The 14,065-nt window shown below is 41.7% G+C and overlaps 3 protein-coding genes across 5 annotated transcripts in view; 2 read left to right on the plus strand and 1 right to left on the minus strand.

The window, feature by feature from the left end:
• LOC105561511 overlaps positions 1-4,889 on the plus strand; it is a 38,667-nt gene extending 33,778 nt beyond the window's left edge. The window contains exon 4 of the mRNA XM_012011557.1: positions 3,748-4,889. Coding sequence (XP_011866947.1) covers positions 3,748-3,990 — 243 coding nt within the window. The 3' untranslated portion in view covers positions 3,991-4,889. The remainder of the gene's footprint in view (positions 1-3,747) is intronic.
• Positions 4,890-5,049: 160 nt separating this feature from the next.
• Positions 5,050-8,455, minus strand: LOC105561514 (eukaryotic translation initiation factor 3 subunit G). 2 transcript variants are annotated; one of them, XM_012011561.1, is made up of 4 exons: positions 8,313-8,455; positions 7,293-7,367; positions 6,208-6,660; positions 5,050-6,093 (listed from the first exon to the last, which is right to left on the minus strand). In XM_012011561.1, exons 2-4 carry the CDS (start codon positions 7,312-7,314, stop codon positions 5,681-5,683), a joined length of 888 nt encoding a protein of 295 aa, XP_011866951.1. In that variant the 5' UTR covers positions 7,315-7,367; positions 8,313-8,455; the 3' UTR covers positions 5,050-5,680. The 2 variants fall into 2 exon arrangements, with proteins under 2 accessions (XP_011866951.1, XP_011866952.1); XM_012011562.1 differs by lacking the exon at positions 7,293-7,367.
• Positions 8,456-8,627: 172 nt separating this feature from the next.
• LOC105561513 (calcium homeostasis endoplasmic reticulum protein) overlaps positions 8,628-14,065 on the plus strand; it is a 7,912-nt gene continuing 2,474 nt past the window's right edge. The window contains exons 1-7 of one of the 2 annotated variants that reach the window (XM_012011559.1): positions 8,628-9,025; positions 9,711-9,881; positions 10,534-11,194; positions 11,617-11,688; positions 11,970-12,372; positions 12,928-13,331; positions 13,468-13,833. In XM_012011559.1, the coding sequence (XP_011866949.1) occupies positions 9,007-9,025; positions 9,711-9,881; positions 10,534-11,194; positions 11,617-11,688; positions 11,970-12,372; positions 12,928-13,331; positions 13,468-13,833 (2,096 nt within the window). In that variant the 5' untranslated portion in view covers positions 8,628-9,006. The remainder of the gene's footprint in view (positions 9,026-9,710; positions 9,882-10,533; positions 11,195-11,616; positions 11,689-11,969; positions 12,373-12,927; positions 13,332-13,467; positions 13,834-14,065) is intronic. The other variant, XM_012011560.1, reaches the window with a different exon arrangement.

Consider the following 14,065-nt stretch of genomic DNA (forward strand, 5'->3'; position numbering starts at 1 on the left):
CTCTCTCTCTCTCTCTCTCTCTCTCTCTCTCTCTCTCTCTCTCTCTCTCTCTCTCTCTCTCTCTGTCTCTCGATTTCCCACATAGTGAGTTTATTTCGAGCCCACTTTGGACGATCCATAATTCGTATTGGAAACTCGGAAAAATTCTACTTATAATTTTGTACGTCGTGTAACGTAGTATGACAAATTCTTCTTGGAGAATTGAATGGCGAACATGTAGAGGAAAGTCTCCTGTTGTGCGATGAACTCTTAATATGAGATAGCGGAGTTTCTGCAAAATTAATAGGCATCATCTGTTGGTTCCATCATCAATTTATTGCTTTTGTAAGTAAAATTTGTTTAGGTTTCACAAACATCGGTTAAAGTTTTAACATTAAAATTTGCCAGACATGGTCAAGTAATATTCTGAAGATTTATGTTGACTAGGGTTCAGTCGACTCCCTATATCCTTTTCTATCTTATTATTTAAGAAGAGACAGAGAATCAATTAACCTTCGGTCAGCAGTTAACCGATGTTTGTGGAACTAGCCCTTAGTGGAAACTTTACTGTTAGATCGTGTAATTGTTGCGAAGGAAGATTTGTGATTGAATTTGGAAGTGAAATGCTATCTCGTATTAGAAGCTATCTCATACTTTCCTCTATTAAATAATATATTAAAATACATACATTAAAATATATAAATTCATATATAGATAGAATTCTGAAAGTTAATTATAAATCTTCAGACTATTACTTGGCCATGTCTGGCAAATTTTAATGTTAAAACTCACAACGTTTCGACCATAGTTTTTGGTCCTTTTCAAATGATAATTGTGTCAATAATTCCGTATGGTAAATCAAAAGACTGGTCTTAATTTCGCGACCGGTTCTTTTCATTTACCATACGGAATTATTGATACGATTATCGCCTGAAAAGGACCATAAACCATGGTCGAAACGTTGTGAGTTTAGCATTAAAATTTGCCAGACATGGCCAAGTTATATTCTAAAGTTTTTAATTACTTCCGGCGTCTTATAAAATATCCTCCAGTCATTAATTATAAATCGTCTAAAGTGGGCATACAATGTATGATACTAATATATATTCCAGGACAATTTCCTTGATATCCTCTGAAAGCTTTCATCCTTTCTATATTATTTTTCTATCTTAAACATGAAGGAGAATTGCTTAATGCATACCGGCCACCTAAATGTACTCCATATTGCGAGTACTGATTGTGAATATTGGTTATTGATTATAAACGACACGTAATGGTACGAAATAAATGAGCGACGCGAAATGTAAACAAAAAATTCCAGATTCAGCTTATTTTGTGCATGTTACATTTAGCATTTATAAAAATCAGGTACGATTGATGTAACTTTTGTAGCCGATGATAATTTAACAATGCAGTTTTATTCTGTGTTTTTATAAAAGTATTTTTATATTTTTTCATGTTTTTCTAAAAGCACATTTATTGTAAAACATTTTACATTTACTTTACATACATATTGCGATATTAAAATCGAAATAAATATTAAATCTTTTATAAAATTTTTTAGTACTTTGTAAAAGTTACGTTCATATTTTTATAAAATTGATCGTGTTTCTTAAATCGTATCGCGGGAGTTTTTAAATAACGTTTCGGCACGATTCTGCAACTCGCGCACTTATTTATCATTTCACGATTACAGAATTATGTAATTAATTGCTTAACTGGTAGCTTCCACACTAGACTAAGATTCATAGGAAGGCTTCTAACAAATTAATTTGCCCTTGTCAAAAAAATTAGACACACGATAAAAAGTGCCTTTAAACGCCGAGCTACAATTTCCAATATTAGTGCAAAGTACCAAATGAGAAATGCCACGTGTAATATCTGAAGCAGTGCGCGATTCGGGCGACTCTCCCCCGTTCGTACTCGGCGCGAAATATCCTCGCGCCTTCTTACAATTCCGTGTTCAGGTATCGAAAAGCGCAACCGAGACGAGCTGATTTGCGATCGCCCGTAAGCGATAGCGAGCTTTTAAACGGAAGTGCCTTCCGCGCCTGACGCTCGGCGTTGAGCCGAAACGTCTGCGAATTATCGAACATCCACGTCCCGCGGCATCAATCAGGGGCAGCGCGAAGTGTTGTATTCGTGCGAGCGAGCGAGCGAGCGCGGACCCCCCGAAGGTGGTGGGTCCGTGATGGTGTCAAGTGCACACCATCATCGTCGGCGGCGGCGGCGGTGGCGGCGAATGAAAATTCGGAAAGCAGTTTGGGTAGATCAATCCGCGCGCAGCCCACGGGGTCAACGATTCGCTCAAGGTAGAACGCGTATAATAAAGTGGCTAATGGGGCGGCTACGGGCGGCGTGGCGGACGGGAAACAAGGGTGGGCGAGAGACTTTCTCGGGGTGCCCGGTGTGCGTTTGACGTTGGCCCGTTCAGCGGCTCCTTAATGCGGGAAAGTAACGGTTTTCCCTCTTCCTCGGTTACGTACACCGGCACACTGATGTACCGCGCGAGACATGTCGTTTTCGCAAAAGCAACGGCCTCCGGAGCTCACGCGGGACGCAGGAGCGCTGGAGATATTTCGCGTCTTAAGAATGATATTGCCATGACTGTCCAGTTCAGTTTTACAGGGGTGTTTAAAGAGTCGAGTTATCGCACCCGTTTCTATAATTCGTGTCGGAATTCAGGGCACACTTTATCGTTTGTAATTTTATACGATATGAAAAATATTTGAAAAATCCAACGTAGAGGAAAATGCTCTACTATGAGATAGGCTCTTGATATGAGATAGCGGTGTTTCTACTAAATTAATAGACATTATCTGTTGATTCCACCACGAATTTACTGTCCTTGGAGTGAAATCTGTTTAGCGAAAATTCATCGTTAGATCGTGTAATCACTGCGAGAAAGATTTGTGATTGAATTTGGATGCTGAAAACCTGCTGTCTCATACTAGAAGCTTATCTCATAGTACAGAACTTTGCTCTATAATATGCTAAAGGCATTCTATTTAAACATATATTAGGATGCACGAGACACAGGAAATTGTAAATAGAATTTGATTCTGTAAAATGTAATGCTAATTATAGATGGTTTGAAGCGAGAATCCCCTTTAGGCGATTTGTAATTCTGCAGTAAAACCCAGCTAAAATTAAGAATCGGAAAAAATATTAAAGTACTTACACGCACATAAAATTGTAAATGAAACGCTATCCAGAACGAATTACAATTTAAAAAATAAACTTGTATTCGACATGACTTTGTAACAAGGTATGCCTATAATAATTATTCTGCGATACTGTGCAATGCCTGTATACTTTTCATGTAATTTATATGTAAAATACTTACTCTTAGATCCCATCCGGTAAGGACCTAAACCAAAAGTCGAAACGTTGAAAGCTAATTTAATAAATGGAGCCAGCTGAGGTCGATTGAAATTTGAAATTTAAAATAATAAAATTATAGATTTTATACAGCAAATTATAGTCTAAGACCAATTTTATGGGGGCTCACAATGAATTACAAATCTCGATCTTTATAATGGATTTTGTTGAAATTTAAATTGTTCTACTTACGGCAGCTAGATGGCGGAAAGAAGACATTGGACACACGAATGTGAAAAATATTTGATAATTTAACCGAGCATACAGATAGTCGCACACAGTATGGATGAAAGCTAACAGCGGAATAAATTTCGTATAAAAACGCGACACATTGCTCTAGGATTTTCATTGCAAGTTAACAAGGGGCTAAACGAGTTGTATTTGCAGGTGAAGATCTGGTTTCAAAATCGGCGCATGAAGTGGCGGAACAGCAAGGAGCGCGAGCTGCTGGCGACCGGCGGCTCGCGCGAGCAGACGTTACCGAACAAGAACAACCCCAATCCGGATCTGAGCGACGCCGACGGGGACAGGCCGAGAATGGACTTGAGCGACGTGAGTCCGCTCACGAGTCCGCAGAGGCCCGAGGAACAAACGGAGAACGAGGACGACGAAGAGATCAATGTCACGTGATAATGCTCGCCGCTGGACCCAGCATCCCCCGGTTCGCCCTCCGACGACAAGTGATGACAATTTTCGTAATCCGTGAACCAAGTAGACTATCGGCCGGACCAAAAGGAGAACAGATTTAAGGCAGATTTGACGGGCACTCGGAAAGATCGCGGGAATTAATCTAGAGTTTTTAACTGAATTTGTTTTTCATTCGCACGTCATTGCAATTCCAATATCAATTTTATCACCGGTATGGAGAACACGCGTCTCTTCTCGAGGCTTTCGGATTACTTTGCGTGCAACGCCATTTACTTTACGTCGAGAAGGGTGCAAGATAATTGCTAAGCAAGTCCGGAAGGGAGACGATTATTAATTTTAATCGTGTAATTTTTTTCAGCTGGCTGATCTTTATTGGCGATTGTATATTCGCGAATAATTGGACCATTACAGGGTGTCCTAGATTCATTGTGCGAGAAGGATAATGTGTTGAACACGAATTGCACGTGATGTTTCGTCTCGCAATTTTCAACGATAGCCTTCAATTGTTTAGCGGTCATCGGTTTGTCCTCAATATTTTTTTCTCCCTTCCCCTACTTACTAGAGTTGTGGCTTTATTATTCGACAACAGCAACGTGTGACGTCGCAAACTGATCCCGAACAAAAAAGGAAACGACGAATGACGAGTGAAAAATAAGAATGCTGTATTATATTGTAATTAGCGCGATGGATGTACCTTCGAGAGGAGTCTTCTATAAGCCATTGTGTAAGGTTGTATTAGACGTAACATTACGATTCTGGAAATATGTACCTAAGTCCACTCATAATGCGGCCGCGCGGCCAAATCCAAATGTAATTACTTTCATTGTGATTCAATATAATCTATGTAATATATTGAAATAAAACTGTCTATGCTAAGCGAGTATTACACTTGTAATGTCAATATGTATGAACAAAGTTCCAGGTTCGATTTATCTCAGTTTTATTTCGATTTTAATATTAATGATTTTTCTTAATTTTCTTACAAGTCCATGATCAAGGACATGGGAGTATCAACTCCCATAAGGACATCAACTCGTCACTTAAGAATTTACAATATATTTTGCATTTGATATAAGATTTCCAGAATAAAAAATATGATACTATCGATGAAATCATTTTTCACGCGAATAAACAGAGTAGCTTTAAATTAGCAAACCGAAAGTACATTGAAACAGATTTTATATTTTAATAGAGTATAATAAAAGTACGTGAAGAATGTGCTCCCCTGTTTACTATCTATATTTTTTACTATATATATTTACTAAATATATAGAATATATAGTAAAAATATGTATAATAAATGTATATTAGTATGTATACATTTACATATTTATATACTTACATGCTTACGTGAACAAGTTTCAAGATATAAAATAAAGTTGGGATTTCGTCTGTATTCACGCCACATTTAAGAAATAGAATATAATAAACAGAAATTTTCATGTCGTGGCTACACAATATTACTATATTGAATAAATATATATTTGAGTGAAAATTTGATTTTCATATTTAGAATTAAATGAGACGAATACAGACTGCCATTACATTTCGACTTATTGTAGAATGTACATAGATTTATGCACTAATATAGTTTGTTTGTCATAGGGATTCTTTCCAAATGTAGTCAAACTAATTTCAGATTTCTATCCGCACTTGTATACTTCGAATCGCCCTAATTGTTCTGAACTTGTGGTTTCGACCACTCGACGCTCAGAATAAGATGATCGTAACCGTAACCGTCCAGAGTGGCGATCGCTCGTGCGGCATCGGCCCTGTGTTTGAAGTGCACATATGCGAAACCCTTGCAGAGATTGGAAAGCTTCTCCTTGGCGAGAAACTGCTTCACCACGGAACCGAACGGCTTGACCAGCTCATCCAGATCCGCGTCCGTGGTGCTCTGCGAGAGATTGGAGATGCGTATAGCAGTCGTGTCGTCGCGTCTCTGCATCTGCATCGAGTCGCCGCGTTTGTTGCCGCCGTCGCGCATACCGGGCGGCACGTACTTGCCACCCTGCGGCTTAAGCTCTGCCATTGCACCAGGCACTCCCGTATTAACGAGGGGCTTCTTGTCGTCCGGTACTTTCCCTGGAAGAATTACGGCAATGATAATTTTACAAACATTAAACAACGTGTAATATGTTTATAAGAATTTAATTTTTGTTTGTATTTGTGTGCCAATATTCTCGCGACATAACTTACCACCGGCGAGAACGGTATCTTTGTACGGACACTTGGACGTCCAGTGATCGCCGTTGCAGTTACGGCACTTGACGACACCCTTGTCGCCCATGCTTTTCAACTTATCCAGGGAGTCCTCCTCCACCTTGTTCTCCTCCTCTTTGCTGGATATGAATTGCATGAAGACATCTTCACCGCCTACGGTGGTGGCCGGATTGGGCCCTGGCCTGTCGTCGGCGGAATCGCCGAACTTTGTCCAATTCTTACGCACCGCAATTGTTTTCGACACTGTACGCCGCTCGATCTTGTAAACGCGCACAACCTTGACCTTCTTGTTGTCCTGATTGTATTTGTACTCGGTGAGAATCTTTAAACCGTTCTCATAGACCTCCGTAGGCGCGGGCAACGCTCCTCCCTCCTCTTCGACCTCGTCAGCCCAACTAGACTTGACCTCATTTTGCGCAACTGGCATCTCTGCAAGTTGCACCACATTACGCAATGTTTACATATGCACGAGAACTAGCTTTAAAGCATATAGGTAAGTGTATGCGTAATATGTGCAAACATCAGGTTTGAAAGACGATTCTACGTGATAGTGTCACATCGGACAACGAGCGTATATCCTGCCCCGTTTAATTATCGTTAATTACAAAGTCAGTTTCAAGCCTAATGTTAGACGATTTATAATTGCTGTCGGGATTCAGGATAGAATTCTGTTTGTAATTTTACGCAATTTTTAACAGCTTTTCCAGAATATATACATGTAGAAAGTACATACACACGTATATCAACGAGAAAATATCCAGCACATAAAATTATAAAATAAAGTCTCGGGAAAACTTCCCTAAGAATCTCAGGCCGGGATTCATAGTCGGATCTTATATTCAAGACAGTCTTAAGATCATCTTTAGATACTCCGTAGCCAATGAAACGTTACATACATCTTTAGATAAATTCACGACTGTCTCGAATGTAAGATCCGACTATGAATTCCGGCCTCAATGTTTTGAAATAAAACGTTATACACGGTGCATCGTGTAACAAGATGCAACTGATGTTTTGCACATTAGTTGCATTGATATAAACACCTAAATATTATACTTAACCCGTTAAAGGTTTGTCAGTCATCTTATTTTTATAATAAATGAAACTCTATTAGAGCCAGAAAATGTACACAAAGGCTGAAACAAATTAGATACACAAAATTATACGGTACTCCTCACCTCTTTAACATGTTAAAAGTATAGTATACTTAAAATAAGAGACGCTTCTTTACAGGCTAAGTTTATTGAATTGTCAGTTGAACACCAGTCGATTGAGAAAATCAATACTTAAAAGAAAATTGATAAAAGTACCATCAAGTGTAAATGACTATTATCACAAGAGTGAAATTGTAATAGACCAGGACTTGTGAACCGCCTATTTTATAACGCGACTGAAAAGTCTTAGGCCCGATCTACAATGAGCTGTCTGTCGTTAGTCAGAAGTCAGGGGCTCGATCATGAATCTTTTTCTCTAGCGTGAACTCGTGAAAAGTGAACATTTTCATTGACAAACGTTGGTGCTCGATCATGAATCTTTTTCTCTGGCGTGAACTCGTGAAAAGTGAAAAATTTCAGTGAATGTAAAACAAATGTAAAACTCGTCAATGACACTTTCTCACTTTTCACGAGTTCACACTAGAGAAAAAGATTCACGATCGAGCCCCTGAATTCGTTAATGAAATTTTTCGCTTTTCACGGGTTTACGCTGCGGAAAGGGACGATCGAGCCCCAGAACTGTAAGTCGGTCCTTTTGCTTTCACCCAGAAAGAAAAGGGACATACGGTTCTACTTCTAGCGACTAACCACTCATCGTAGACCGGGCCTTGAAGGGTCGCGCGTCGACGTTTCACGTAATTGTCAATAACATTCGCCGAGCGAGGTGAAAAGATTGCAAAATCTACAAAAGAGTACAGAAGTAGAAGAAATACACGCCACTCTATCACAGCTAACTCTGCACAAAAACGCAACATGTTCAGAAAATGTCAGAGAGAGAGAGAGAGAGAGAGAGAGAGAGAGAGAGAGAGAGAGAGAGAGAGAGAGATGCCGCGTCGAGGAAATAAAATTCGTCGTTGAACGTCTTACCTGATTCAGACAACTGGCAACAGACAGACGATCCAGATTGAAATACAAGTCGCAATGAAACGTAGTCAAGTTATTTTAAACGCGTACTGCGATCGACGGAACGTTCATAACACCATGTGGAAGATCCAAAATGGAGGGGTAACCGGAGCACCTGAGAACACATCGTAACCTCGAACGTCGTCGCCACCCACGAAACACGACGGAACGGAACGACGGGCCGGTTCCTATGAATACGCGCCTGCGCGCAACAGCCAATAGGAATGTCCGTGTTTCCACAGGAAGGAGGCGCTGAACGGGCCTCAGTGTGTCGAGTGGAAAAATACTTAATTAACTACAAATGCACGAGTGGCTCGCAAATCTTTTCAATTGCACCTCAAACGTCTTCATACACAGATTACGCTTACGCAAGTTACGCTCCATGTGACGCCGCCCTGATGGATACCGGTGTCTGTGAAAGGGCGCCTTGAAGCGAGCCGACAGCGCCGTTGGCAGCACTGCTGGCCGCCGCGGGTCTGTAATGGCGGCGTCTGGCGCGTTGTCGGGGATCCGCCGTGAGTGAATGATGCGCCACGAGGCGGTGGCCCGCTTTCATGCACGGTACAACAAACGAGCGAGCGGACGGTACGTGCACGTGACGTTTTAACGGCGCGCAGCCTTGACGGAGCCGCCGGCGGTCCGTCGATCCCCGGCCGAGATGGACCAGGCACCCGCAGGTGAGCACGCCGATCCGGCCGCACAGGCGCGCGCTCTCTCTCTCTCTCGCACGCGCGTTTTCCCCTCGCACCTCCTACTCTCTCTCTCTCTCTCTCTCTCCCCTCTTCCTTCCCCCTCCCCCTCTCTCTCGCTCGCTCTCTGGTGCGTTATCTTAATGAATTAACCCGTGTCCTCTCACGCATTAACCACGAATACGCGATGCGTCTCTCGCTTGCACCTTGCCGTTTTGTTTGGCCTATGTCGAGCGGCTTTCTACGAGAACAGAGCACTTTCAAAACCCCGTTGGTGTGTCTGGATTCACTCCGCTAGGTTACTTGCGAAAACTCGTGCGTTTTGAACGTAGGGGAGGGAAAAGTTCCGAATTTAGGAAGACCGTACGAGCGATCGGCGACGCTCACGGTCGATCCTGGACAGATAGTTTTGCGCGGACTTTCGTTTTCTTCTCTTATTGAAGTGTACTTTCTGTTTTCCGCAGCGATTGCGGCATCGTATCGCGTTGTTTTCCTTTTTTTCATAAATATATTCTCCTATTGTTTTGCACAATTTCAATCTGCAGCATCTCGCAGCGATTTCTCACGGAATAAGAATAATGCCGTTCAATTAGAATAGATTGTACATCTAATTTAATTCGTTATAAATACCAGTTCGGATCTGATTCTTGTTGTTTTCGCTTATAACATTCAGACACAGAATTACGGAACATCATAGACAAACTGGCGCAGTTTGTCGCTCGCAATGGGCCAGAATTCGAGCAGATGACAAAGAACAAGCAGAAGGACAACCCGAAGTTCGGTTTCCTGTTTGGGGGGGAGCACTTCAACTACTATCAGTACAAAGTGACTACAGAGCAAGCCAGTAAGTGGGACATATCCCATTAACAGCTACTGTGATTAAGAGGCATAGAAAAAAAAAAAGAGAGAGAGCAGGCCACGCTTTTACTTGACCAGCAAGGGGACGACTTTGTAAAAGCGATAACAGAGTCTGATTCTCCATCCATTGCGAACGTACAAAAATGTGTTATTCGTCGAGCGGCCTTCCTCTCAAGATTTTTGGGATTGCTATTTGTTAAGCGGAACACTTTTAAAGACACCTTGCATTACCTTGGCAATGGCGATTTCGAGGAGGCGTAGTTTTAAGATTCTTGCTGGAGTTTGTCTAACGTGAAGTAACATTGTCTCGATGTGTCGCTTCAATCTGTGTGTGGGGAGATACGACCCACCCGTCCAAAAAAAGTAGCGTGCCCTGTAATGTATCTTAGTACTGTAAAAATGCCTAAAAAAAAGAGAAAAAAACGAAAAAAAAGAACATAGTGCTCCCAAAAGACTTTTCCGATACTGTACTCTTCTCTCGTGTAAAAATGCCCAAGAATTTTCTTATACGCACCGATAGAAGATAAGACTTCGCAGAACAAAAAAAAACAGAATCGAACTATTTGTATAGAAATTTTTCAAATATCGATTGAGAAGGACTCAGCATCTCACAATAATCCACCGTCATTCGTTTACAGTTTTAAAGCAAAAAGGAATAAATCCAATGCAAAATGCAGACCCACGTTTAAACGTTTCGCAGCAGCAGCAAACAGCCGCAAACGCCGTCTCGCAGCCACTGAATAACGTCAGTCTTGCGTCCGGTCTGAGTACGCAAAACAATGGAATAAATCCGGTGGTCGGGATCGGACCCCAGGTCGGGAGCCAGGGCGGTCCCGTTTTACCTGGACAGATCGGAGGGCCGGGAAATGCAGGACCGCCGATTGGACCGGTTTCCGGCGCCATAGGAGGTGTGAATCCGCCGATCGCCGGTGTCGCGCAGGCGGTTAACATCGCCGGGCCGCCCGCGTGGCTGCAGAATGAGCTGGCGAATCTACAGTCGCAGCAGACGACGTTGCAGGAACAAGTGAGACAATCAGAACAGAACCTGGCTGCGCAGCATGCCGCGTTGATGGCGCAACAGCAGGGAAGAGTAGAGGATGCCGTGAGGCAGGCGCAGGAACAGGCACTGCAGAACAGTGCGCAAAACACGAACACAGACTTGGCTGCATTTGACACGGTCCTACAACCGATCATCGATAGCTGCACGAAGGATAGCATAAGCGCGGGAAAGGCCTGGATACTTCAGAATTCACTTACGCCGCAGAGCAATCAGGTTGTCGCGGATCATTTGCTGAAAAGGTGCGTTTATAGTGTATACACACGTTTTATTTTTAAGGCCAGAGAGTGGCTGTCTTATACTCCCAAGAAAATGTTTTATGCTTTAAGCCTTTCTCTTAAGGTAACGCGCAGTAAAGTCTAAAACTCTGCATCCTTATTGGCTCTTGCAAGTAATCCAGTGGGGAAAAAAAGTTGTGGTTACTTTAAGAAAAACTGTATTGTATTTTAAGGCCTGGTTGCACCGTCACAGAAGTTTAACTTTAGCTTGATTCTCTCCGGCTCCTTCTGTTTCCCTTAGAAATAGATAGTGAGTTAAGCTAATTGTAAGATTTTAAGCGACCAAGTTGGTGCAACCGGGCCTAAGCGTACAAGACAGCCATTCTGCTCAGGCTTTTACGTACAAAAAGTATACTCGTTTTTATCTCTAAATATTCTTCTTTTAGAGTGATTCAGGGGACAACCTTCAGTCACAAGTTGCACATAATTTATCTGGTGAATGACGTTTTACATCACTGGTTAGTATGAACGCACGTATCTTATGACAGAAATCAATTGTAACGTGATCACTCGTCAAAGTGATCAAGGTGGATTATTTTGATTAGATATTTCTATTTCTTAGATATTCTTACTTTCGTAGTTGCGATTCCCAAAATAATTTCATTATAGTTTCTACAATTGTTAAAGCCCTTCTCGATCCTTTGATACATTTATATTCGTTCAAATTTGCAATATTAAACGACGTCATAACAACGTGTTGCTGACTATGTACGAGATATATAATTGGATACTTCCTCAGTGCGAGAAAAAAGTCTATGGATCTCCGCAAAGCAATGGAAAGTGTTGTTGTTCCCATGTTCTGTAACACTTCACTAGCAGCATCCGAAGAACAGCTTAATAAGCTGAATAAGCTATTGAGTTTGTGGGAATCAAAGAATAATTACTTCGACGAAGGCATCATAGATAAGTTGAAGCAACCGAGCGCGTCCTGGTCGGAGTACCAGGCCAACTTGGTGGCGCAGCACGCCACCGCGATCACTCCTATTACAGCGTCGACGAAACAGACGTTCGACAATTATCAAGCGCAGCATCAAGCTTTTGTCACTCACGCGCTGAGACAGATCCAGAATATCGAACAACAAAAGATGGCGATAGATCAGCAACTGAAAACTCCACCGCCGCCGCCGCCGCCACCTCAAATGGTAGTCTGATTTTTTTTTGCCATCTCAAATAGCGCGTTTCTACCAGCGGTTTAACTTTGATCTCGGGTCAACTTGCTTTATATCGGGAAGGAAAATTATTACACGACTTTAAACTGGCTAGAGTGGTTTAATGTAACAATTTATTCCAACATTTCGACCATCCGGATTGTGGTCCTTTGCAAGGAAATATCTACAATTTGGAGAAACTTACAATATAAGCCGTTTGTATAACAATTGGCAGTATAGATAATGAGACAAAATGAGATTCACAACTTTACACTTACATGGATTAGTTAAAAATTAAATTGTAAAAGGTTGTCATCCATCTCTGGATATCGGTCGGCTTAGTTATCTAATAATTTTCCTTCTTGTTGTTAATCAATTACTGGCGGCAATAATATTCTTCTCGTTACTTTATATCTTTTTTAGTTTTAGGAATTAGAAAAAGATAAGAGGTAATTTAAACGAGATTAAAGTTAATCTGCATTGGTAGAAACGGGCATAAACTGTACATATTCATTCTTTAGATGTCTACGAAAAATTTTCTTTCTGCAGAATCAGCAAAATATGTCAATGCCACCTAGTCATTCCGGTCCTCCGAACACAATGAGTACAGACGTGAATTTCAGTCAACCGCCACCTGGATGGGGTGTCCCGCCCTCAACCGAACCGCCGCCGTTTAGCAATGTTCCCTTGCCGGACTTCTCAAAGCCACCGCCTGGGTTTGGACCGCCACCCGTAATCCACGAACCTTCTGTCGAGGATTTGATGCCTAGTATGCCTTATTTCGAGCTTCCAGCTGGTCTAATGGTACCTTTAATAAAGCTAGAAGATGGCGAATACAAGCCATTGGATCCTGACGCGATAAGACTTCCACCGCCAGCCCCACCGAGCGATCGTTTAGTTGCAGCTGTAGAAGCGTTTTATGCACCTCCAAATCATGATTCTCCTAGAGATAGGTGAATATTGAAATCACATATAAATCATAAAGAACGATTAATCTAATATAAAAATGAAAAACAAACGCAAGTTATATGACTTGCTACTTTTTGTATATGTTTATTCTATAAATAACAATTTTATTTATATTTACAGTGACGGATGGGAGAAATTAGGATTGTACGAGTACTATAAAGCGAAAAATGCCGCCCGTAAACGTAAAGAAGAGGATATAGCCACCGGTATTAGGCAGAGATCTAAATCTCCATCGCCGATTTTACGGCCGAGATCCAAAAGCCCTAGTCCGCCAAAGAAACGCTACCGGAGCAAGTCGCGCAGCAGATCACGCTCGCGATCGCGAGGCAGAAGTAGATCGAGATCGCCCGCGACCAATCATAGGCGCAACAGTCGCAACAGCAATCACATTAATAGAAGTCGAAGGAGAAGGAATAGTAATAAAGATCGCAGTCCCGAAAGGAGATTAGATAGACAGGATCGGAGTCCAACACCTCCTAGTTTTCTGTAAGTCCTAAAACTTCTGTAGTAGATATAGGATGAAATATGAGGCTCCGGAAATGGATTATTATTCAATTTTGTAACTCCCTTACTCATAATTTTCGTTTCTTTGTACCTTGCATAAAACTAAAGTACAGGGTGGGCCATTTTAATTTATACAGTCGATTTTTTAAAAAACTAAAAGAGATATGAAAAAATGTTTCAGACAAAAGTTGTATGGTTTCGAGGGGGACATAAG

The sequence above is a fragment of the Vollenhovia emeryi genome, unplaced genomic scaffold, assembly GCF_000949405.1.
Source record: "Vollenhovia emeryi isolate VEMERY1.0 unplaced genomic scaffold, V.emery_V1.0 DF939206.1, whole genome shotgun sequence".
Taxonomy (NCBI): Eukaryota; Metazoa; Arthropoda; class Insecta; order Hymenoptera; family Formicidae; genus Vollenhovia; species Vollenhovia emeryi.